The sequence below is a fragment of the Prunus avium genome, chromosome 4, assembly GCF_965620075.1.
Source record: "Prunus avium chromosome 4, drPruAviu1.hap1.1, whole genome shotgun sequence".
NCBI lineage: Eukaryota > Viridiplantae > Streptophyta > Magnoliopsida > Rosales > Rosaceae > Prunus > Prunus avium.
In genome coordinates, this window is record NC_142287.1 from 30,991,379 (window position 1) to 31,014,519 (window position 23,141).

Below are 23,141 nucleotides of genomic sequence, written 5' to 3' on the forward strand. Positions count from 1 at the left end.
TATTTATTCAAAAATCCATTTTAGCATGACTAATTATATAAAAATTCATATAGAGCCTATTTGGAGAGAAAAACACAAAATTAGTCACTTGTCATTTTCTAATTGGTTCTTAGTGTGTTAAATTACTCTTATAAATCCTTAAATAATTCATATCGAAACTGAAACGTTGTTTTGTAATAGTTTTGTGAGGAGGAGATGATAACAATAAACGTTCAAATTAAATTAAAACAAATATAATTTTTTTACCAAAAATCAAAATGAAATATCTTGTGGCAACGTAGATAGATAAGTTAATCATGTGTATTTAAAAGTGATCAAGTGGGTTGAAGATTTTCATCTAATGACTTAGATCATGGTAAATTTCTTTCATATATAGTTAGAGAGCCGGAATAATAGATGTCACAAAGCACTTGCGAGGTTCTCATAGGGTTATTGGGCGAGTAATCAGTCAACAGTGTTCTACCCAAAATGTCTCTGGGGCCCACCTGCAAGAGCCCAAGTTAGATATAGGTCCAGCTCGCTTGAGGAAATGACTAAATTTTTCACATATTATGAATTAAATTAAATTTTTTTATTTTTGTCTAAAAATTTGTATAAAAAAATTAAAATTAAAAAGACTTTGTAAAAAAAAAAGGCCCGGCCCTAACCCAAAAATTTTGGCCCGGAAATGACACCCTATCCAAGAGGACCACCCTAGAGGAAGGGTGGGCGAAAAGGGTTTGAGCATTGTCTTCTAACCCAAAGAAAGAAAAAAAGGACTCATTAGTGTAGTGGTGTGGAGCAATTGCTCAGCAAAGTCCTGGGTTCGAATCTTAGCATTCGTGTAATGTGTGTGAGTTTAGTATATTTTTATTATCACTCCTCTCAATAGGAAAGGTCCTAAATAAATTTTATAAAAAAAAGAAATTGAAAATGTTGGTTTAAACCTCAAAACTTTGGAAATATTGGTATCCAAATTTGATCACTGCATTCAAGACATCAAACTGCAAAAGTCGCAGGCTCCATGGCAACTATTAATAAACCACCAACATTGGACAAATGTCAGTGCACATTTCGAATGTGAAGCAAAATATATCAACAGAAAATACTGCTAATTGTTGTGCTATGGGAAATTTACTTCATAAATAATAATAAAAAATTGCAAAATCAGTTGATAGATGCTTACATATAAAGAGTTGCATAGTTTAGAACTACATAACCAATTCAGATATGTAACAGGTGCATACTTCCATAGGTCGATCAATTTTTTTCAAAAACTAAGTTTATATAATAGTCATAAATTAAAAACTACTCAAGAAAATATATCAGCACTTCAGATAAGCATTTCAGGCACGGTAAAGGCCGTTGCGGCATTCCAAATCTGCCACACAAAAAAACGAATAATAGTCTGTGAGGAGTGCGAATATAATTTCCTCTTCATGCTGTACAAAAATGAAGACAAATTGGAAAATTATCTACTGTGTAAATGAAAACCATTGGAAAAGGAGTTCAATGTACAAACTGCTGAACAATTCTATTACAGCAGCATAGCTTGAAATATTTGTCGTGTATACGTTGTTAAATACAAAGAAATTTTCATGTGGAAATCTTTGTTCCTTAAAGATTTTTCCTGCATTCTCTTTCCCTTTGCCCACAAGCTCAAAAAGTAGATAGTAAGCATCAACTATTTCAAATTTGAGGACTTCGTACATGAACAACTTTGTAAATTTTTTGTTTTCCTTTCACATTATAGTTAAGGATTGTTTTATTGTTAAACAGGCATACAAATGATTCAGTGTCATTAAATTACCTCAAAAAAGCCAAGTACTTTGTTCGCATATATATATTTCCACATAAGTTCTCCACTGCATCCTTTAAATCTAACAGCTCACAGAACATAGCTTTCTAATTCCCTGCATCCATAATATATATATGTATATGTTATAGGAGTGACAACAACAATAACAATAATGATAGCAACTGCTTATTGAAACAATACAACAGAAGTATCACCAGCAACACTTAAAAGAATAACTACAGTACTAAATACTTGCAGCTTCCAACCTCAGACAGCAACTCACTGTCCAAATTGCGGCAAATTCCATATATTTTTACCCCAAACAAGCTTACACAAAATAAAATGCATTTACTACATGTTCTAAGTATGAAACGCCTCCTTATTCACTATATACACAAGTATAGCTTGAAATAGCACATGGTAAGCACGCCACAGATAAATTACATACACATATCTGTGATGATGAAGGTTATCCATGAGTTCTCTTCGGTTTCCTCCAATCACTTATTCAGTACACAAATAATTGTTCAAGGACTGTTTCCATCTGAAAATAAAAGGTAAACATAAAAACAAGACATACCATGCGTAGATGAGTGGAAGCCTATGATTTCCTCGGCATGGGGTGCCAGTTAACTGCAGTGATTGCTGGGGAATGCTTAAGGTCATCCCAAAGTTGAGCCTTGGTTTGCGCAATGGTTGCTGTAAATCCTTCTGGCATATTAGTTAACTTCAATTCGATCAGAGACTTTAGGTGCCTCAACCCACTCGGGACCTTCAGATTTGTGCAGGATCTTATCTCAAGCTCTCTTAGACTCTGCATTGCCTTTTCCTCCACATGCCAAACTTCAAGTTTTTCTAGATTCCACAACTTCAACACTACTAGTCGTGGAAAGCCTCCCGCAGAGCAAAGCATCTTGTTACCTGTGTAAGAGTTGGAGTAAAAACAGAGTAACTTAAGGTTAGAGAGTTTCTCTAACTCGGGCATTGGATCATCTGGAAGAAGAGAGGCTGACAAAGTAAGATCAGTGAGGTTTTTGGGGAACTCAGCCACAATGGGAGGAGCTAGCTTTCCAATAAGATTTAGGCTGGACAGATTGATGAGACCTGACAAAGACATGAAAATTATATAACTGGATTCGTCCGTTTCACCAACTGATCTAACTCTCAAAGACTTGAGGTGCTTCAGCTTTCCAATCCATTCTGCTATTAGTTCTTGCTTTATTTTGCCTAACTGGAATGCCAGACCCAATTTTCTGAGGCTGATCAATTTGTCCAACCCATCTTTCAAAGGACTGTCTTTATCAACAAAAACACCCCATAATGTCTGGAGATTCTTCAGGGAACTGCCACCTTGTTGATACACAAATTTACTTCGGCAACTCTGGTTTAAGTATAGGTGTCGAAGTTTTTGTAGTTTCCATATTGAACTAGGGAGAGCACGGACATTTGCATGCTTCACATCTAAGGTTTGGAGCTTTAGCAAATCGCCAATGAATGTTGGGATTGATTGAAGGTAAGTCCACCTCAAGCCTAGATACTTCAGGTTGCTTAGTTTCCCAATCGCCTTGGGGAATTCAGGTCTGAATACACGTTCAAGATCAAGAACCTGAAGTGGTCGGAAGCAACCATCTGCAATTACCTTATGGAGAAAGTTGCCTATTTCTTCGCCAGGTTTATTTCCTTCTCGAGTGTCAAAGGAGAGAATAGAAAGAAGAGGGCTTGCAACTTTTGATAAGCTCTCGCCGACAGTAATTGGAAGATCATTTCTTTTAAAACGAAGAGCAACTCTATGATTTGAACTTGTAGCCTCCAAGCTGCAGACAGGTAGAGAATAGGGTAATCTACACGTCTTGACTTCCCCATTAAGCTTTCGTTCAACAATTTGAATCATGCCCAAACCAATCAACTGCGATAGATAATTTCCTGCAACATCTTCAGAAGTTATTGTATTATTACCATGCACTTGTACCAAACCTTCTGCCATCCACAAAGCAATTAGTCTCCTTGCGGGAATTTCAAAGTCCAACGGGAAGAGCTTTAAGTAAGAAAGGCACTTAGACAGATGTTCAGGAAGCAAGTGTTTTATGGAATCTATGGTGTATGTTTGTAACGATGGTGGATCATTCTCTATGATCTCTTCAAGCACCTCTTCTAACTCCTCTACAGCAGTCACATCTTCCCCAGACATTAGATATCCAACACGTAAGATGGCTAGTGGGAAACCCCCACATTTACCTAAAATTTCTTTTGCCAGCATTTCCTCTTTTGGAGAAAAGTGCACCATCTGGGTAAACAATTTCCAGCTCTCTTCTTTGGTTCGCAGTCGAAGTTGGTGAGGAGTATTGTTAAACTTTTTAGCTAAATCGCTATGCCGTGTAGTGAACAGAATTCTGCTTCCGCTTGATGTTACTGGAATGAATCCTGCTCTAAGAGTATTCAACTCATCTACTGTGGAGATGTTGTCTAGGACTAAAAGGTACCGCTCCTCATCTACAAGATCATGTACCTCTTGGACCCAAGGCACATTGGACTTCCAGGGTAGAGATATCCATACACGGCGAGTAAAGTGGCGCGAAACAGCTCCATGATCAAAAATTTTGTTAGCTAATGTTGTCTTACCCATGCCCTCAATGCCCAAAATGGAAATAACAGAGTGTTGTTCACTGTTGGTTGTCAGTTGTGACACCAATGCTTGGATGTCTTCCTCCAAACCGACCACTGAGCTTGACTCTTCCCTCAATTCAATGCCGTATGCTTTTATGCTTCTCACAACAAGACTGATAGTATGCTGGATTCTGTCAATTTCATGGCAAAGCTTTATCCCAGATCTTGTTTTAAATAGATGGTTTGATCTCCTTATAATACATGAGTCGTCTATGAAGGCTTGCACACATTTATCAGCACTTTGAACAATAATCTTCATTTGCTTCAACCAAGCCACTCTGGAGTTAAATCGGCTTCCAACCATTCCTGCATCGTCTACAAGTTTATACATGCCTTTCAGCTGATTGCATAGCGATGTGACTTCATAAAATACTTCACCCAATGCATCTGACTTGTGATTGAGGTAGCTGTACATCCTGTCGACTAAAGATGTAATAATCTTGTCATCACTGGTATTGTGATGTGGGGATTGATAGACAAACTTCGACGAATCTCTTCTTATAAATTCGAAGCCATATCTTTCCTTCCTCTTTAAAAGTTCTGCAAATCCAGTGCCAATGCACCTCAAGTCCCCCTCGAGCTTTCTTCTTGCCTTCCAACTACTGATTCGGTTTGCAGGCCTCTGTGAGAAGTTGTTGATGGCAAGATCTGCTTCTTGAATAACCTCTTCCACTTCCTTCACCCATGCCTCCTCGATTTCACTTTCGAAAAGAAGTCCTTCTATTTCTTTCAGAAAGGGATGCAGAAGTAGCAATTGCAGTTTTATTGAGTCTATTTGCTCTCCAATACTCTTACGCAGTAATGCTGGGTTTTGGGTGAGGCGGTTTATTGTGTTAACAATAGAGGAAGTCAAAGCAGCTACAGAGGCAATTCTTCCTTTGAAATCCACCCGTTGTTCTTGATCATGCTCATAAATCGGTCTTTCCAGCAGGCTTCTAATAATAGACCTTGATCTCTCCAGCGATTCACATATGTTAATCCCATGTACCTTCTTCATCGAAATGGTTTCGTTTATGTCATCCTTCACGCGCTTAGTTTCAATGAACAGCCCTTCTATATCCATGAAATTCTTTGTAGTCATTGCAACAAAAGATATCATGTGGGAGTCTCTTCTCTGCTTCTCAAAAGTTTTGAATAGGTCTTTTGCTTTTCGAACCACTGATATGGTTTTGGTCAACCATGCTACCTCAGACTGATCCAATCCTTCTATAGGTACTCCACTAGAGTAAATCCTGGGATCCAAGATTTGTTGTTGTATTGCAACTATATGATCCCTTAAATGCATAACTTTTGCTGCATCCTCTGCAATAGCATCCAGGAGCCTCGATTCTCTTCGAATCCACTTCATGTCTTCCTCTAAGAACATAAACGGCACATGCTTGATGTAGAAGTAGAGAAGCAAAGGGGTAAGAGAGACGAAGAAGAGCACTTGATACATTGATATATGATTTACATAACGGCAAAGAAGGAACACAACAAATATGACAAAAAACCGAGCGTTTTTTAGAATGGAATCAATGAATGCAGAGGACTTGGTTACGCTCTCCTTCTTGTATGCCAAACTAGCCATAGACAAAATAATAGAAATATATCGATCATTATCAGAAGCTGGAGCTTCAGTGTTCTTCCATTCCATACCTGTACTGGGTCTGAGTTGGGCACCAGCTGCTTCTGCATGGTTTCTCTCCATGATCACTTAATCCCTGCCTGCTTGTCTTAGTAGTTTCGATTAAAGAAAACAAATTGCCCAATTTGCAGTGGGTTCAATTCAAACTTTGTAGAAGTTGGAAAAGTGGTGTTCATGGGTTCAACCATATTTTGGACTGAAGTGGCGTGGAGCTTTAAAATGAAGTATAGGGAAATTCTATTTGAAGTGAAACCATAACTCAACTGTAAGCTAACCAAGATCCAATTTGAAAAGCGCCAGAAACTTTCATAGTGTGAAATATAATTAACTAAAAACTGAAAGTCATTGAAGAATAATTTATTACAGAAGAAGTCATTTTATAATGTAGTAATCTGGAAGCTGTTGCAAACACCTTCGGCAGTATGCATGTGCTTTGCATTGTTAAGTGTAAACATTGTTTTCTCGTAAAAATTTGCAAACTCGATTTGACCAATTGGTCAAGTAATGTTAATGATGGGTTAGAATTGGCTTATTTGTGGATGACTTGTCTGGCTGGAACTTGCCGAGAAACGACGTTTTGATTTTATATTTCGTAAATTGGGCTGTAATCATTATGCCTGACTTCAGACCATTATCCTTTGTTCATCTTTTCTTTTACAAGAATCTTATACCAGAAATGAAGTAGAGCAGGTAAGTTACTCCCAAGAATGTGAATGTGAAGGTTAAGATCAGAACTACACTTTACCAGTCTTTGTATGCTTATCAAAAAGAAAAGAAAAAGAATGAACAAGGTCTCATGTCATATGTTTGTGTCAATCTAAATTCACATGAGCATAGATGGTTTTTTATTTATATATAGTTAGTACATCCATGATATGATTGAGATTACAAGGCTAAAGTTCAAATGTACCTGTAAACACGAATTTTCTGTGACGAACAATACAAGAATACCAAAAATTTCACGAATTACCTATAAACACGTATTTTTATATCGCCAAAAATTTCAGTGTCTCCGATGCCAAATCAGACCAAAGTGAGTCAAATTAAAGTTAGTAACCAAATGAACTTACTACATGGGAAATGCATCTAACAATGAGTTGAGGCAAACACCAGAGGAGCCACACTAAGTTATTAATTGTTCTTCTCAAAACAAGAAAAGAAACTAAAGGAATTAAACACATAATTTCAAATGTTCAGAGTGAATTGTGTCCTATCCGCATTTTTTTTTCACTCCACAATCAGTTTTGCCCTTGCATGGCCCTCTGAAATTTGGAACTGTTCAGTTAAACCCAGATGTGCCATAAGAAGCCAGACATGGGTGAGCAGCTCTCCTCCTCGCCTGAGCTGCTGGGCATGACCACTCCATCGACACTGATTGGCAGCGTAAGAGAGCATTTCCACCCACACATGACTTACAAACTCCCACTTTCTCTCATTACTCCATCCTCTATCTGATTCCAGGGACTGCAAAGCTTTAGCAAGCCTGCATGCATCAAATAGAACTGACTTGCTTCTATCTCCTTTCACTTTAGATGGAAGGATGTCTGTGCACACATCCAGTAGCTTTGTGCATGCTTTCCTTTCTCCTGATTTCATTATTTTCTTTTCCTTGAAAAATTCTTCAGCCTCAGCACATGTGTCTCTAAACCTTATCTGTCCAATCCCATTTGGTAGCATGAAGGGGCACATGACTAAAAGATACATCATGTAGTTCGATAACAGCTTACTGTCTTCACAATTTTCACTAGGAACCGAGTTCGAGTTTCGATTCACATCGGAATAATAACATAGATCTGTTGCAATATGCCAGAGAAGGATGCTTTGATCAAACTCAACCTCATTGATGGTCCAGCCAAGTTCCTTTAGACAATGTGCTTTTTGAAGCACCTGGTCACCCCTTCGAGCACATACTTGTTTTCGTTTGCTAGCCTCAACATTGGAACCAATCCTTGATTTCTCTTGGAGCTGCTCAAATATCAACTCCTTCAACTCAGTGGGGATATCCGCCAACTCTTTGTATCGATACTTCTCTAACAACCGATAAATGAATAAGAACTTCTGGACAGAAATGCATTTCGTTGGCTTAGCCTTAAGACAAAATGTGATGAGGTTGTATTGTGCCAAGGTATTAGACCACCTCTTGTTATAACCCAAAGGGACTGACGAAACGGCACTGCGCAAGAGAACCAAGAGACGCGCCACCATATTTTTGTGCTTATTCAGCCATAGCCTTGTCCTGTCTGAGGAAAGCAGCAATGCTACAGCATAAGATTCTAGGACGATTGCTCCTATCAACAATATATATGTGATAATTACATCTACTCCACTATTTGTTTGCTTTTTTGAGAACAGGAAGGCTATGAATACAGAAAGTGTTATAGAAACAGTAATACAGCGGAGAATGCAACCCAGACCAGAAGAAACCAGAACTGACTTAGTATAAAATGCATCATACATGAATCCTAGCTCAAACTCAATAACTTCGAAAGCTTGATCGGAGTTTGTATCTTCTAAGAAGGAGTGGCTGTGTACTATATCATGGAAGCTGAGGATGAGATCAGCACAAAGCAGTTTGAATGTTTCAAAGAAGTCGTAGGCCTTGTCTAAAATTGCCACATTTTGGGTACCGTCATCAACTGCATCAACTAGTGAGTTATCCCCTCCTAGTTCAACTGAGTTAACCCTGAAGCCCTGGGCTCTCTTTGAACAATATTCTTCCATGTATCTAGCATAATTGGGACCTGGGTCAGGTTCATGAAGCATAGAATCTCTAAAATGCTCACTGCTTGCCGATCTTAGAACCCAAGTCCTCTCCCCAAACTTGATCATCCCAACTATGAACATTGGTATTGCCAAAAAATTTAACTCTTTACTGGACCATGCTCTGAAAGAGACATATAAAGCTACAACCACCTGGAGAAATAGCCCAAGCAAGTGCCTAAGCCACAACTCATTGTCTTCTAAAGAGTAAGCAGTGATAGTATCTGGGCCACCAAGATGTAAGAGAAGAAAGGGTGCCCAAAATGCGGTTATTATAACTTTCGGGTTTACGGAATCACCTTGAGATTCTTCTTGGTTGCTGGAGAGTATGCCAAGTGCAACTGTTGCAACTGAGTCAGCTGACAGGTAAGAGAGCCACAGAAGAATTCTGAGTTTGTTACTGGTTGAATGTTTTCTCCAGTTGCCAATCAGGATAAGGATAATTTGCAAGGCAAGGCTGGCTAGAACCATGCCCCGAAGCTCCCACTCGTTCCAGAGTTTTCTCAAACTTTCAGGGATAAGTTGCATTGTCTTCCGCTGGTTTGTGAAGATCAAACTGCTAACAACTGGAAAAGCAAGCTTTTATTTTTCTTTTCTTTTCAAAACATCAGAACGTATCAAACAAAGCATTAATTTTAAGTTTGTATACTTATTGTAGGACAGTTAACTCTTCTTCAAGCGTAAAAAAGAAGTGATTAACAAAAAGGAGGAGCAAATGAATTAGTACTGTTACCTGTGATTAACATGATTCCTCTCTTTTTAAGGAATTGAAACGCAGCAGAAAAGCAGCAAGACTTGCGGTTTCTGCTTGTTTAGTTTTCAGGCCGTATATGGTGGTTCCAGAGAGAGGATGGTCTCTCACAGAGGAAGGTCTCTAACATCTTACACTTGAAGTTAAGACTGGCAAATTTTCTATCTCGCACTTTTTTAAGTGAACCATCCAATACTAAGCAATGACTTTGCATCAACAAGAATCAATCTCTTCTTGGGATTCTCTTCTGTCAATCAAGAAAATATTTCAAGTTTATACAATAAACATACAATTCAAAATCACATCTCATTGACCAAGAAAACGCCAAAAAAAGAAAATCACCATACGACAATGTCCTAGGTTAGAGAGTTCCTCTTTTTTCCCTACAATTACAGTTTACACATCCAAGACAGAAATAAAATTGGGCAGTGTCGTGTTAAAGACAAAAACCCACTTGTAGTTTGATTGCACTTATTGAAATCAAGCCCAATTACTTTTACTCCATATGACTTGACTTACAGTTGGGAACTTAGGAATCTTGGACAAATAACATAAACAAACTATTCAATACTAAAATATGGACTTGGCATGAAAATTTATCAAGGAAACGACTCCAAATTCAATAAAATGTCAGAGTTCACGCATGTAAGACTAGATCAAACCTTAATTTTAATAATATTTTAATGTTCACCAGTTGCAGCAACCAAGTTTCTAATTAAAAATTCATGTCTCTCTGATTAAGCATTTTCAATGGCAATTTGTGTGATATTCTATCTTTTGCTCCTCTCTCATCTGCCTGTTTATTTTGAATTTGCTTCGTCAACATTTTATAAACTCTACTCATGTCCTTTGACTGAAGATGTATGTAATCTGTGGAAGTAATGGCCCTGCAATGGCAATTTATATTTGTAGAGGACCAGGCAAGGTGATGCTGCTGCATGCCCAGCCTGAAGAGGTATGTTTGTAGAAGTAAACAGAAGCTTGATTTTTATGGACGTTCTTTAATTTTTTAAGAAGAGTTTTTCTTTTATTGACTCACGCTTGATCATTACTAAGCAATTGAAATCTTATTTTCCAAAACAAAAAACAAAGAAAACCAATTGAAATCTATGTATCGGTTTATCCGGATATATATGTATATATATCCAAAATCCTGCATATGCCCCCTTATATATAGTGACTGATTTGCACTATTTTTTTGTTTCAACCATTTTAAGTACTTCACCCTTTTGTGGTCATTGTTGCCTTCGTTTCCCTTGTTGCAGTTTTTTTTGTCATCAGGTAAACAATTCTATCTGGTGCATTCATATTATGGCAATGACTTATGAATTCATTTTATGTTAAGTTTCTTTTCTTTTTTTCCAATTAAAGAGTAACTTCTTAGTTTGTTTGATTTTTTGAACATTTTAATGTTCTGCCTTGATTCTACAAATTTTCGCCTAATTAATTCATCAGCATCCTCGGTTTCACGTCAGTTCAAGCAATTGCACACATGTATCTCAGTTAATATAATAATTCTCTTTTTTGCAGGTAAGGTGGTTGTAGTTATTTTCCACTTCTTCAGTGCGCAGACACATATGTTACTGTGATGATGAGCAACCCCAATAAACTAGGGGTAGTTGTGGTTGGTGCCCACAATCTTTATCCTGAAGATGATGAAGGTTCATGCAGTGCCTTTGTGGAGCTTAGCTTTGATGGTCTGAGGCTACGCACCACTGTTAAAGAAAAGGACCTAAATCCAGTTTGGAATGAAACCTTCTACTTCAACATTTCTGAATCGTCCCATCTCGACAAACTTCGACTGGATGCCTATGTCTACCACAGTGTGAAGCCTACCTACTTCAAGACCAAGTCGTTTCTTGGGAAGATTAGAATCCCTGTGGATTCACTTTCCACCTATTCTGATGATGTTGCCACAGACTTCCTTCTGGAAAAGCGTGGCATCTTCTCACATGTGAGAGGAGAGCTCACCCTCAAGGTTTATGTTACTGGTGGTCCTGAACCATCAAACATGTCCTCATCCACCCCAATTGCTGCTGTTGTTGCACCCCTCCCAAGTAGGGATCCAGGCCTAGCTCAAGAACAGTTGATGACTCAGGGAATTTCAAATCCTGCTACACAAAATGCGGAGGAAGCTGAGACAAGGCACACCTCTCATCGTCTTCCTAATCCAAGTCATCATGAGGACCAACCACGACAGCGTCCAGCTGCCCCGCCATTTTCAACCAAGGATGATACTTATGGCTTTGCACTTAAGGAGACAAGCCCCAACCTTGGAGGCGGACAGGTTGTCGCTGGCCGTTTTATTAACGGACCCAAGACTGCAAGCGCCTATGATCTAGTTGAACGGATGGATATTCTTTATGTAAAGGTCGTTAATGCTCGTGATCTTCCTTCAAGGGGTGTAACAGGCAGTCTTAATCCATTCGTTGAGGTAAAAGCCGGAAACTATAAAGGGACTACAAAGCACTTTGAGAAGCAGAAAAATCCAGTATGGAACCAGGTTTTTGCCTTTTCAAAGGAGAGGATGCAAATGCGTGAATTGGAAGTTTTGATAAAGCACAAGGATCCGAGCCAAGCCGATGACATTGTGGGGTATGTAACTTTTCCCCTCCATGTGGTTCCAACAATAGTCCCACCTGAAAGTCCTTTGGAGCCAAAATGGTACCCGCTTGAGGGGCAGAGAGTAAGAAGGATCAAAGGTGAGGTTATGCTCGCAGTCTGGTATGGTACCCAAGCAGACACTGCTTTTTCCGAGGCATGGCATTCTGATGCAGTTCCCTTGAATAGCTCACAGATTGACTCCACAGTAATACGATCAAAGATCTATCATGCACCAAGGTTGTGGTACGTGCGAGTTAATATAATCGAAGCACAAGACCTGTTTGTAAGGGAGGATGACAATTTGCCAAATGCATTTGTCAAGTTAGAGATGGGAAACCAGGTTTTAAGAACAAAACCAGTTCAGGATCAGAACCTAAACCCCATTTGGAATGAAGAATTTTTATTTGTCACTACTGATGACCCCTTTCCAGATTTGGTCCTCTCAGTTAGGGATCGTGTGGGTTTTAATGACACCCTTATTGGGAGCGCCTTGATAAAGCTGCATGATGTACAAATGCGTGTCGATGACCGCAGCATTCCTAGCCGGTGGTATAATCTGGAAAATTCGTCGGTAACTAATCATCCTGATGATGCAACCAATGAGGTTCTCCTTCAAGAGTCCAACTCCGCAGATGACAGATTCTCAAGCCGCATCCATCTCCGGATTTGTATAGAAGGAGGATACCATGTATTGGATGAGTCAACTTATTACAGTAGTGATTTCCGCCCCACAGCAGAGCAGCTCAGGAGGCCGTCCATTGGGGTTTTAGAGCTCGGAATTCTGGGTGCTGTAGGGATTCAGCCGATTAAAGCACGTGATGACAGGGGCACAGCAGATACCTACTGTGTAGCAAAGTACGGTGATAAATGGGTTCGTACAAGAACCATTGTTGACAACTTGTCTCCAAAATACAATGAACAGTACAACTGGGAGGTTTTTGATCCTGCTACAGTCCTCACCGTAGGGGTATTTGACAATAGCGTGTTGTTCAGTAAGGTTCATGGTGGTTCTACTACTAATACTAGTGGTAATTACTACAGACACCAGAGGATTGGGAGGGTTCGAATTCGCATCTCGACACTAGAAGTAGGCCGGATATACACACACTCATATCCACTGGTGGCTCTGCACCCATCAGGTGTTAAGAAGAAAGGGGAGTTGCATTTGGCAATTCGGTTTTTGTGTCCCTCTCTTCTAAACAGGCTTTACATATACTCACAACCGCTTCAGCCAAAGATGCACTATGTAAGCCCTATCAGTGTTGCGGAGCTTGACAACTTACGTTTCCAAGCTGTCAACCTAGTTGCTTTATGGCTAGCTCGAGATGAGCTCCCGCTCAGGAAGGAAGTGGTGGAATACATGTGTGATGTCGATTCACATCTTTTTAGCATGCGACGGAGCAAAGCAAATTTCTTCAGGGTTATGTCGACTTTATCAGGATTGGTTGCTCTATTCAAATGGTTTAGTGAAATTTGCATGTGGAAGAATCCTATAACGACAGTGCTTGTCCATGTTCTCTTCTTTATGCTTATTCGGTTCCGGCAACTAATTTTCCCCACAATTTTTATTTACCTGTTTCTGATTGGGTTATGGAACTTCCGCTTCCGGCCTCTTTATCCTCCCCACATAAGCACAGGCTTGTCATACGCTGAGTTAGTGCACCCCGACGAGCTAGATGAGGAATTTGACACGTTTCCGACCAGTCGGCCTTCGGACATTGTGAGAAGGAGATATGATCGCTTGAGGAGTATTGCTGGTAGAATTCAGACTGTAGTTGGTGATGTTGCTGTCTATGGGGAGCGAATTCAGGCACTACTAAGCTGGCGAGATTCTCTAGCTACGGGCCTGTTTGTAACATTCTGCTTTGTAGCTGCCTTAGTTTTCTATTTCACGCCAATCCACGTGGTAGCAGCATTGGCATGGTTGCTTATAATGACGCCTCCAAGGTTTCGCCGCAGCTGGCCTTCAGGACCAATCAACTTCTTCCGCAGGCTGCCTGCTAAGGCTGATAGTCTTTTATAATTAGATTACTAATGTTTGTAGCTCTAAGTGCTGAACCATGAATTTAGTTGAGCTTTTCGTATGTCTGCTTTTGGTTGATGAAGCTATATTTGGAAGGTCATGAATCAAAACCCTTTTTTTTATCTGTTTCGTACTCGTTAATTGGTTAGATTTCAGGTTTTACTTTCAGAGTTTTGAGCTATCTTCATACCACTCTATACCCTAAATATGAAACCTTGGACAGATTGGAGGACGATAATCTATCTAATTCTTGTTTCGTCACTCTCCTGTTCATGACTTCTCTCATTTCAAATGAATAAGTATATCATAAATCCACAAAATAGTTTCGTCTCAACTATACTAGTATTAAGTTTCTATAAGCTATCTTATCCCAGTATGAACCTGTTGATCATCTCCAATTAATCTAAACAAGAAATCCACCTAAAATCTATTTGGACGTGTTTCTAGCAAGCACTACCTAAAATAGCAAGTGCTTCAAGCTTCTATTTGGATGAGCATACCATAAGTAAGGTCGTGAAGACACCCTCGGTTCTTAGAAAGAGGCATACCATAAATAAAAAATATAGTCAAATGGTGCAAGTGTTAACACATTATCCACCAAGCAGCATGAGCTAAAATGGTAATTAAACTGCTCTAACAATTTAACGTTTTACACAAGCTCAAATTAGTACATGGCATTCCTTTCCCTTAAGAGAAAATGGGAAAAGTGAAAAAGTAATAAATTTACACCTCTGACTTCTCTTCTGTTGTCACATCCTTAGAGTCATAAGCAGCATCAGCGGAAGAGGTATCGATGTCATTCAGACCCAATTCCTCATTTTGCTCCCATGACCTCTCATATTCCTCAACTGGAGGCAGCCAGCGCAAGAAACTTGTTAGCAAAATTTAAACAAACAAAAGAAATAGTAACATATGTACTAAACTAAACCAAGCTCCTAGATTCTAAAACCTTCATCCTCCTATTTATGCTCCCTCAAATAAAGGGGTTTGAACAAACCAATTCTCAACGTCACACAAGTACTAGACCGAGATATATGACTTGAAAAGTCAGTCATTATTTCAATGTTCTTCCAACAGGTTCTTCCGCTACTTTTATATTTTAAATTAAAATATAGAACAATAAACCTCTGTAAAGTCCAATATTTTTTTTTTTCTCCCATTAAGCAGCCCTTTAAATTTCTGATCCATCCAATTTTATTATTACTGCTTGAAAAAGATAATCGATTTAATTGGGGGCCAAGGGAGCTAAAACTGCTTGAATGCATATTTGGTTGTGTTTCTGAGGCACCTCACAACCTGAGATGCATATGGCAACACAGGAGTGATACAGTTATACAAAAGTATTCCCTTTGCAGGATATGTAGACAATGTTGAAAAACAACTCAATTACAAAAAAAAAAAGCAGTTTGATGTTGCAGAATCTAGATGAACAACCAAAATCCAGACAAAGACGGGAAAAAAGAAAAGATCTAATGGTAATAGCCTCATTTCCATCTCACGTAATGGTCAAAATCTACTAATTTTAACCGTGAGATACATTTTCTCTGAGAGCACAAAATGGAGGAAAAAATGAATTCTATTTTGAAAGTAAACTGTCAAGATGGAAAGAAGGAGGCTTACACATCAACTGATGGTCATCTTTGATATCGTCAGTTGCCGGTGCAACAAAAGAATTAGCCAATGCATCATCAAGAATTAAAGTCCAAGGCTCTTCTAAACACAAAAGCTGCACCAAAGGGAGAGAGGTCAAGGAACAAACTAGTAGCGACCAAAAAAATAACAAACAATATCTTTCTACGCATTATCATTGTTTGTGACAAAGAATGTCACAAGAACCTTTTAAATCCCAAGGAGTAACAAACACCAGAATTACAATATACTTGGGGTTGACATGCTTATATAGGAATTTCTGTCCATCCTTTTTTTTTTTTTTTTAATTTAATTATTTTTTGAAATAATTTTCTTGCACAGGAGTTCTGGTCCACCAATGTTCCATTGGTTCATGAAAAGATTATTACAGAAATTAAAAGCTCAGCCTACATATTCCTTTTCTATATGTGTTCTGCTGACAGGACATCTAGTACCTTCTTTAGGCTTGCTTGAAAGTTGAGCCACTTGCTTCTCTTATGCTCATCAAGACTATCGCCAAAACTAAATCCGTGTACCCTTTCAAGGCCTGCAGGACAAATCATAAAGGCACTAATCAGGTACATAGGTACCACAAAATACAAGTCAATGTCAAATTCCACTTTCTAAGATACTCAAGGGGGAATTAAAAGAATCATATAAAAGAAATCGCAGCCCAGAGACAGAAATCAATACTTACTTTCACTGATTTTCATGATCAAGCCTTCAACAGTTGTAACCACCCCTCCCAGGGTGCCACTAGTCAGCTCCAACTCAATTTCTGGAATTGTCACGCTTGCAGTATCTGACTGAGCCAACATGATATAGTTTGTCAGACAATGCTTTGCAACTTTATACCAAAAACAAAGATATTAAACATCTCTAAGTGGAAGGTAATCAACCCAATCTATCCCATGTCTAAGTGGAAAAACACTTTTAGTCACATTCTTATAGTATTTATCAGTAGATCACTTAGTACTACCAGCAATTGTGAAACGAAACCTTTATTTTACACCATTGATACTCTCCATCTTTTTCACACATTTCTGTCTACTGGAAATCTAAAGTTCTGTACTCTTGTGCAGAAATTGCAGTAAAAAATATAAATGGTAGCCATTAGAACAAGTCAACTTAAAAAAAAAAAAAAAAAAAAGCAATGTCAAGCACAGCTTACTGGTATAGTGGCATATATAAGTAAAATGAACAGATCATAAGATGATGACGAGATACAATAAGAACAAGGTGAAAGACCTTTATTACATCACGACTAAGATCCTTAACATTCTTCACACGGAGAATAATTTTCTTCCCTTTCTCAGGAACTCGTCCACCAGGCTTCAACTGCACAAGAGAGCACAATTACCACCAAAGCACGGAAGAGAGAAAAAGAAAATAAGCAGATCAGTACAAACCTCAGAATTGCGATAACCGCAAGCGTCACAAGTGGATGCCATGACAATTACTTCTTGGAAGTATGGAATGTCTGTAAATTGTTAAGAAAAAATCTTGCAAAGAAAAAAAGTCCTAGAGATATTTACATTCTTGAAAGAAAAAAAAAGGAATGTATTTAAGTTACAGTAACAATGAACTAAATCATTTTTATCTTTGCTTTGGATGTGTTCTTGTCTAGTTGTAGGCCATTGGATTACATTTAAATCAGAAAATCAGTTTTCACAAAAGTAACAACAATTACATCAAAACCACTATATAAGAGAACCAACTTATTGATTCATATATCTCAACTCAAGGGTGGTAAAAAGACACCAAGGATACTGGTGACAAACATTCGAGTCTCACACCTTGCAGTACAAACTCCACATGTTGATGGGAAAGTCATCACCTGTCAAACAAACATTACACCAAATATTTCAAAATCTACAAATGCTGATAATGCAGAATTCTAATGCATAGAATGGTTAATAGTTGTGTACCTCCTCCGGAGCCGTGTATCGAAACAAAGATTCAGCAATTTCTGCACTATTACTCTGAGCAATGGCCCGATGACCTGCTGCTGCTCCAATTGATCCATGTGGGGCTCTTTGTACTTGGTCAGAAGTACCAACTGCTTCTGTTGATGCTGCATCACGAACACTTCCCGTTTGTGATGATTCCACAACATACCCTAATGTTGATTGTTGCTCTGACGTTCGCTCATAAAACTTGATACTCAAAGATGGATCAGGGGATGGAGCAAACCTGGACACATGATATTTCATATCTTCAGTCAGCGAGAGGTCCAAACGAAAAGCAACAGAAGTTTCAAAATATATTAACAATCCCAAGTCCACCCCAAATACAAAGCAATTGACATATTACCTCCAAGAGGAATTATAGGAATGGTTAAATTTCTTTTCTATTACTTTGAAAAATGTAAGAGAGAAAGGGAACGGAAAGTTGGCTTATGGAGGTAAAAGTCCTTTATATGACATTAACTGCATTCCTTTTATAATAAAAATCCAACATAAACCATATACTGACAGAATGAAAACTCCCCCAAGGACCAAAAAAAAATAACAAAAAGGTGTTCTGTTCAAATTAAAAATCTCTTACAGGTTCTCAACAAAGCTGTTTCCAGCTGGATCATCAAGGATGAAGGTGAAGGATGAATCTGCTGTAGCACAGGCTCTCAGCTTCAACAAAAACTGGTCTATTGCTTCAGCCGTCTGAGGGTCCACTTTCTGAAAAGCCCAGAAGATAGCACGTAAATATTAAAAGAAAAACTATGTTATATTAGAAAACAACGAATGAAAGACTTGTGCATAAACCTTGCGTTCTTCTTGGAGCGCCTGCAATTCATCCACTGCTCGTAACAATATACCTTCCACCTAAATTATCAGACAAACATAAGATATTTGAAAAGAGAGGGGATGGAGGTGGAAGGTAGGTAGGTAATTCTGGAAGATATATAAGGGAATAAAAAAAAAAATTAAGACACAAAAGATATGAGATATTATACACCAAAGAACAAGCTACATATTCAAAAAGGTGATGCAGGGTCCAAAATGAAGGTGCATTCATAATACATGCCTATCCATCCTCTCCGAGAATCAACCACCCAAGCCTACCCATCCCCAAAGATAATAAAAAAATAAAAATAAAGTTTGCCTAGATAGCACCCTCGTGCCTATGCCTAAAGTACATACTAAAACTAGAGCCAATGACATGTAAAAATAGTTTTACTTCCAGTCAGCACCCTTTACATATAAACAGATTTAAACCAAGCCTTTATCTTTTCACCTATTACGGAAACAATGTACCTGCTCCAAAAGGGATAAAAGAAAAGGATTAACTTGACTGGAAGGGAAACACAAAAGTTAATTAAATCTGTTACTCTCAAAACACTAAAAAATAAAATCTGCACTGATATCGCCACACAGGGATTATAAAATTTCAAAAATAAGATATCATTACCGACCACAAAAATTAACAGAAAATAAAAATGAATCCAGGTGAATGGAGTTTATCCACTGAGCAGCAAGTTATTACAACTCTACTAGAAAAGAGGGGGAAGTAAAAAATTACCGTTGACAGAGATCCACGCTGAGACTCTGGAGGGATCTCAAAATCTAATTCAGGAATCTGCATAAGCAAGAAAGATGAAAGAGAATGCAAAACTCAATACCTTTTCATTACCTTGTTGAAATAGACAAACCCAGAAGGAATAATACCAAAAAAATCTATTTTAACGTGACTAAATCTAGCATTTTGGATTATAGTTGTTAGTATTATGATTAGCAATTTTTTATTGCTATTCTTGATCATCTTGCAAGGGGCATTATAACATATACAAGAAAACAGAATCTTTTTTATGAGTATCAATTAAAAAACTCTAGATCAATGCTCAGTTTTTTTTTTTTTTTTCATCTGTAGCTCCTTTTACAAACCGCAAACAAAGCCTACCATATTAATATTTTTCATCACTTGATAACCTAATTACCTAAGATCTGGAAGTACTTGTGTACAGGATAAACTCAACTCAACGGGCTTCCTTTATCTACACAAAGAAAAAAGTTGATGGGCCACTAGGTCTCCACAGCCATAATGTGGAACCCTTACAACCAAAGTAACTAACTAAACTACAACCAGACCCTTTATGTATGGATGTGCCAGCATAAGATAAAAGTTTAAACTACAACTGTATCTCAGCATTCATCCAATTAAAGATTCAGAATTTTGAAAAAATAATAAAAATTAATTATGGTACTCTGAACTACCAAATCTAATAAGCTCTCCAGCCACACTCAGATAACATGAAGATTTAAATAAATAAAAACTTACAATCAGCCTAATTGAAAAGGTTTAAAAAAACCTGTAAGTTAATGAAATGCAAGATGGAAAAAAAAAATCTGCATTGAGCATTGCAATCAGAATCTATTTCAGGTACCTTAATAGTAGCAAACTCAGATTTCACCACTTGTCGATTAAGCATCTGCATATAAAAGAGGTCATCAATTCTGCAATCCTGAAGGAGGGGACTGTTCAATACACTTTAGAAAAATATAGTGCATTGTGTTGTGTCATAGAAATTCAGTCTGCATTCCCTTACGGATCACTAACTTCAATCAAACAAGCCTTTTGGAATAGAAATTATTAGTTGAGACTTGAGATTATCACAGCGCTTCTTCTTTTCAAATCTCTAAGAATCGGTTCCAACAACAACTATTATCAAACTCAAACCCAAAACAAAGAAAAAAGAAAAGAAATTTGAAATAATGAAGAAAAAGAAAACATATAGGTAAGTGCTTTGTGATTATTACTTATTAGTGTCTTCAACATGATCAATTTTAGTTAAAGACCACAAATTTTGGACATACATGAGAGATAAATGACCCATATAATGTCAAGTTATAAAATTTTGATTACTCTAACCTTGGGGTCCCCGGACGGCACTTTCAACTGGTAGCAACAACCCTTGGGTTGGAGCTCACCAGCAAACTGAACCTCGTTATTCCTGCGGCAGCACAACAGAATTGTTTTTTTTTTTTAAGCATAAAAACAAAACTTCAGTAAACCAATGAAAAATTGAACAAATTATCATCACAGAGCTTTACCTCTCATTGCAATGCGGACACTCAAACGCAGACAACAAAATCTACATACCAACAACACTTTCATGTATACATCAACAACAAGAAGAAGAAGAAGTTGACAATCAATTATAAACAAATTAGAGGCTTACCTTTCTGAAGTGAGGAATTAGAGTCAGCAGAAAACTGGTAGTGCCCTGAAAATAACAATAAAATTAACAAATTTAATCACAATACAAATCCAAATAGAGAAGACCTAAGCAGAAATGAAGATGCATAGAGACAGAGAGAGAATGAGAGTACGTTTTCGCCGCAACGCATGCAGAGGCTTTCGACTTGGTAGAGAGGGGCGTCGGAGTCTTCGGCGGAGACGGATTCGACCACCGACCTCACATCCACAATTTGATTTTGGTCTTTGCTTTGGCTACCACCAATACCTCCTTCCATTTTATCTTCAGTTGCTTTCTTTATCTGTGATTTGTATGCGAGTTTGTGATTTTGTTGGCGGCAGAAGCAGAGGGGAAGAAAGAAGAACTAACTCTGAACTCTATTATTTGAAGTCTGACCTACGCGTTGCATACAAATTACAATACAACCGTTGAGAAAGTACCAGAAGTTTCACAAGCATTCTAAAACAGGGTTTACATGGACCGCCCTAGTGGACCAAAGCCGGCTTGAACCGCCACCTAGTTTTTCTATTTTTACTTATTTTCGTTTCAATTTATTTGTCAACCAAACAAAAAAATGAGTATATCCAATATAACATAATTTATGAAAATCGTCATCCAACACACAGAAGAAGGCCATGTGTGGCTAATGATCTTATTGTAACCAATGCTTCCGATTAATAAAATTTACTTCTTTTCGATAATAAAAAAATCAAAACACGTCATGAAATGCTCAATACGTATGAAAAATGAAGTGTTCAGGTCAAGTCTCACAAAGGGTTGATATGAGAACTCCTTCATTAGGGATCAGTATTCATTCGCAAAACATTATTAAACATGTTATCTTTGTGCAATATGCAAAACATGATTAAACTCCTTCATTCGCAAATAATATACTATTATTTTTTATAGTATAAGCGATAGTCTAATTAAACTATAGGATATGGGGATTTCTCACATACATACACAATTATGATGTTGAGGGAATTCGAACATGAGATCTTTGGTTTGCAAGCTAAGCCCCTTTTTCATTGGCCGTTGGCATTTGGCATCATCTTTTGTGGTGGTATGAAGTGTTTTTTATATATTATATATCTTGGTGTTTAATTGACAAAAAGAATATTAAAAACAGATAAAATGGTGAGACACGACAATTCTTTCTTTAAATTGTCAGATTTGTGGTTGGGAATGACTAAAAATTCAACTTTGGGGAGATATGACTCACTTTCAAATATTTTTCATCAATTATATTGCTCATATATTTGTTTTGTCAATCATATGGGTAAAAGCATGTAGTAGCGTTGATGTCGTAGCCAAATTGAAAGTCCATAAGTTCATGGAGCATTGCTATATAAAAAAAATTCAAATAAAATAATATTTGCTAACATAAATTGAGAAAAAGAATGGACAATACACTTAATTTTGTTAACATTAACGAAGCAGAATGCTAACATTAAGAGCATCTTCAATAGACTATTCGACAATTTTGAAATGCTAATATATCTAGCTGTGAGTCTTAGATATCATTTAAATTTTGTTCGTCCCATGATAATGAGTAACATTAATTAATAATAACAAGTTGACATAACTTAATTGAACATGTTCAATATCAGAATACCATAATAATAATTATAACGTTGGTTGCATGATGAAGTTTCCCTTAGAAAAAGCCTATACGACCTTTATTTTTTTCTTTTTTAATTTCTATTCCAAGTTGTATACAATCGTTGAGCAGACAACTCACAACTGTGAAGATGTTCAAGAGGAGAGACCCTGGAGGTCGCTTTTGATTACAATATTTATTTGGTGAACATAACAAGTAAGAATTAAAAAAGTATTATTATTATTGTTAAAAATGACCCGAAAATTAATTAGTCTTATTTAAAGACTCAGGAAGTCACAAGCATTCTGTCACTTCCAGTGGTTATAAAGCCATGAAATATCAGAAAACTCTCTTAAATATCACTCTCTTCTGCTCCAGAACAAAGAAAAGCTCTCATATACACAACAGGTTGGTTTAGTCGTCTCATGCACAACTTCTGTTTATGTCATTAGCTTTTACTATTTATAAGAATATTGGACTAAAATATTTGGAATATTATTTTGCTTGCTTCT

General features: G+C 37.6%; 4 protein-coding genes across 4 annotated transcripts; 1 reads left to right on the top strand and 3 right to left on the bottom strand.

The window, feature by feature from the left end:
* Positions 1-1,133: 1,133 nt before the first annotated feature.
* On the bottom strand, positions 1,134-6,278 carry LOC110766357 (putative disease resistance protein At1g59780). Its single transcript, XM_088252567.1, has 3 exons — positions 2,358-6,278; positions 1,790-1,892; positions 1,134-1,360 (listed from the first exon to the last, which is right to left on the bottom strand). Exon 1 carries the CDS (start codon positions 6,129-6,131, stop codon positions 2,379-2,381), a length of 3,753 nt encoding a protein of 1,250 aa, XP_088108693.1. The 5' UTR covers positions 6,132-6,278; the 3' UTR covers positions 1,134-1,360; positions 1,790-1,892; positions 2,358-2,378.
* Positions 6,279-7,150: 872 nt separating this feature from the next.
* On the bottom strand, positions 7,151-10,015 carry LOC110761456 (uncharacterized). Its single transcript, XM_021963928.2, has 2 exons — positions 9,562-10,015; positions 7,151-9,394 (listed from the first exon to the last, which is right to left on the bottom strand). Exons 1-2 carry the CDS (start codon positions 9,572-9,574, stop codon positions 7,296-7,298), a joined length of 2,112 nt encoding a protein of 703 aa, XP_021819620.2. The 5' UTR covers positions 9,575-10,015; the 3' UTR covers positions 7,151-7,295.
* Positions 10,016-11,114: 1,099 nt separating this feature from the next.
* Positions 11,115-14,338, top strand: LOC110761455 (multiple C2 domain and transmembrane region protein 5-like). The gene has a single exon (XM_088251472.1). The coding sequence runs from the start codon at positions 11,168-11,170 to the stop codon at positions 14,204-14,206; it is 3,039 nt and encodes a 1,012-aa protein (XP_088107598.1). The 5' UTR covers positions 11,115-11,167; the 3' UTR covers positions 14,207-14,338.
* Positions 14,339-14,735: 397 nt separating this feature from the next.
* Positions 14,736-21,433, bottom strand: LOC110761492 (uncharacterized). Its single transcript, XM_021963975.2, has 16 exons — positions 21,163-21,433; positions 21,012-21,056; positions 20,884-20,924; positions 20,702-20,783; positions 20,217-20,261; positions 19,355-19,411; positions 18,598-18,657; positions 18,383-18,510; positions 17,764-18,028; positions 17,606-17,672; positions 17,245-17,315; positions 17,084-17,173; positions 16,533-16,641; positions 16,291-16,382; positions 15,827-15,932; positions 14,736-15,054 (listed from the first exon to the last, which is right to left on the bottom strand). The coding sequence occupies exons 1-16, from the start codon at positions 21,304-21,306 to the stop codon at positions 14,930-14,932; spliced, it is 1,527 nt and encodes a 508-aa protein (XP_021819667.2). The 5' UTR covers positions 21,307-21,433; the 3' UTR covers positions 14,736-14,929.
* Between the last annotated feature and the right edge of the window lie 1,708 nt (positions 21,434-23,141).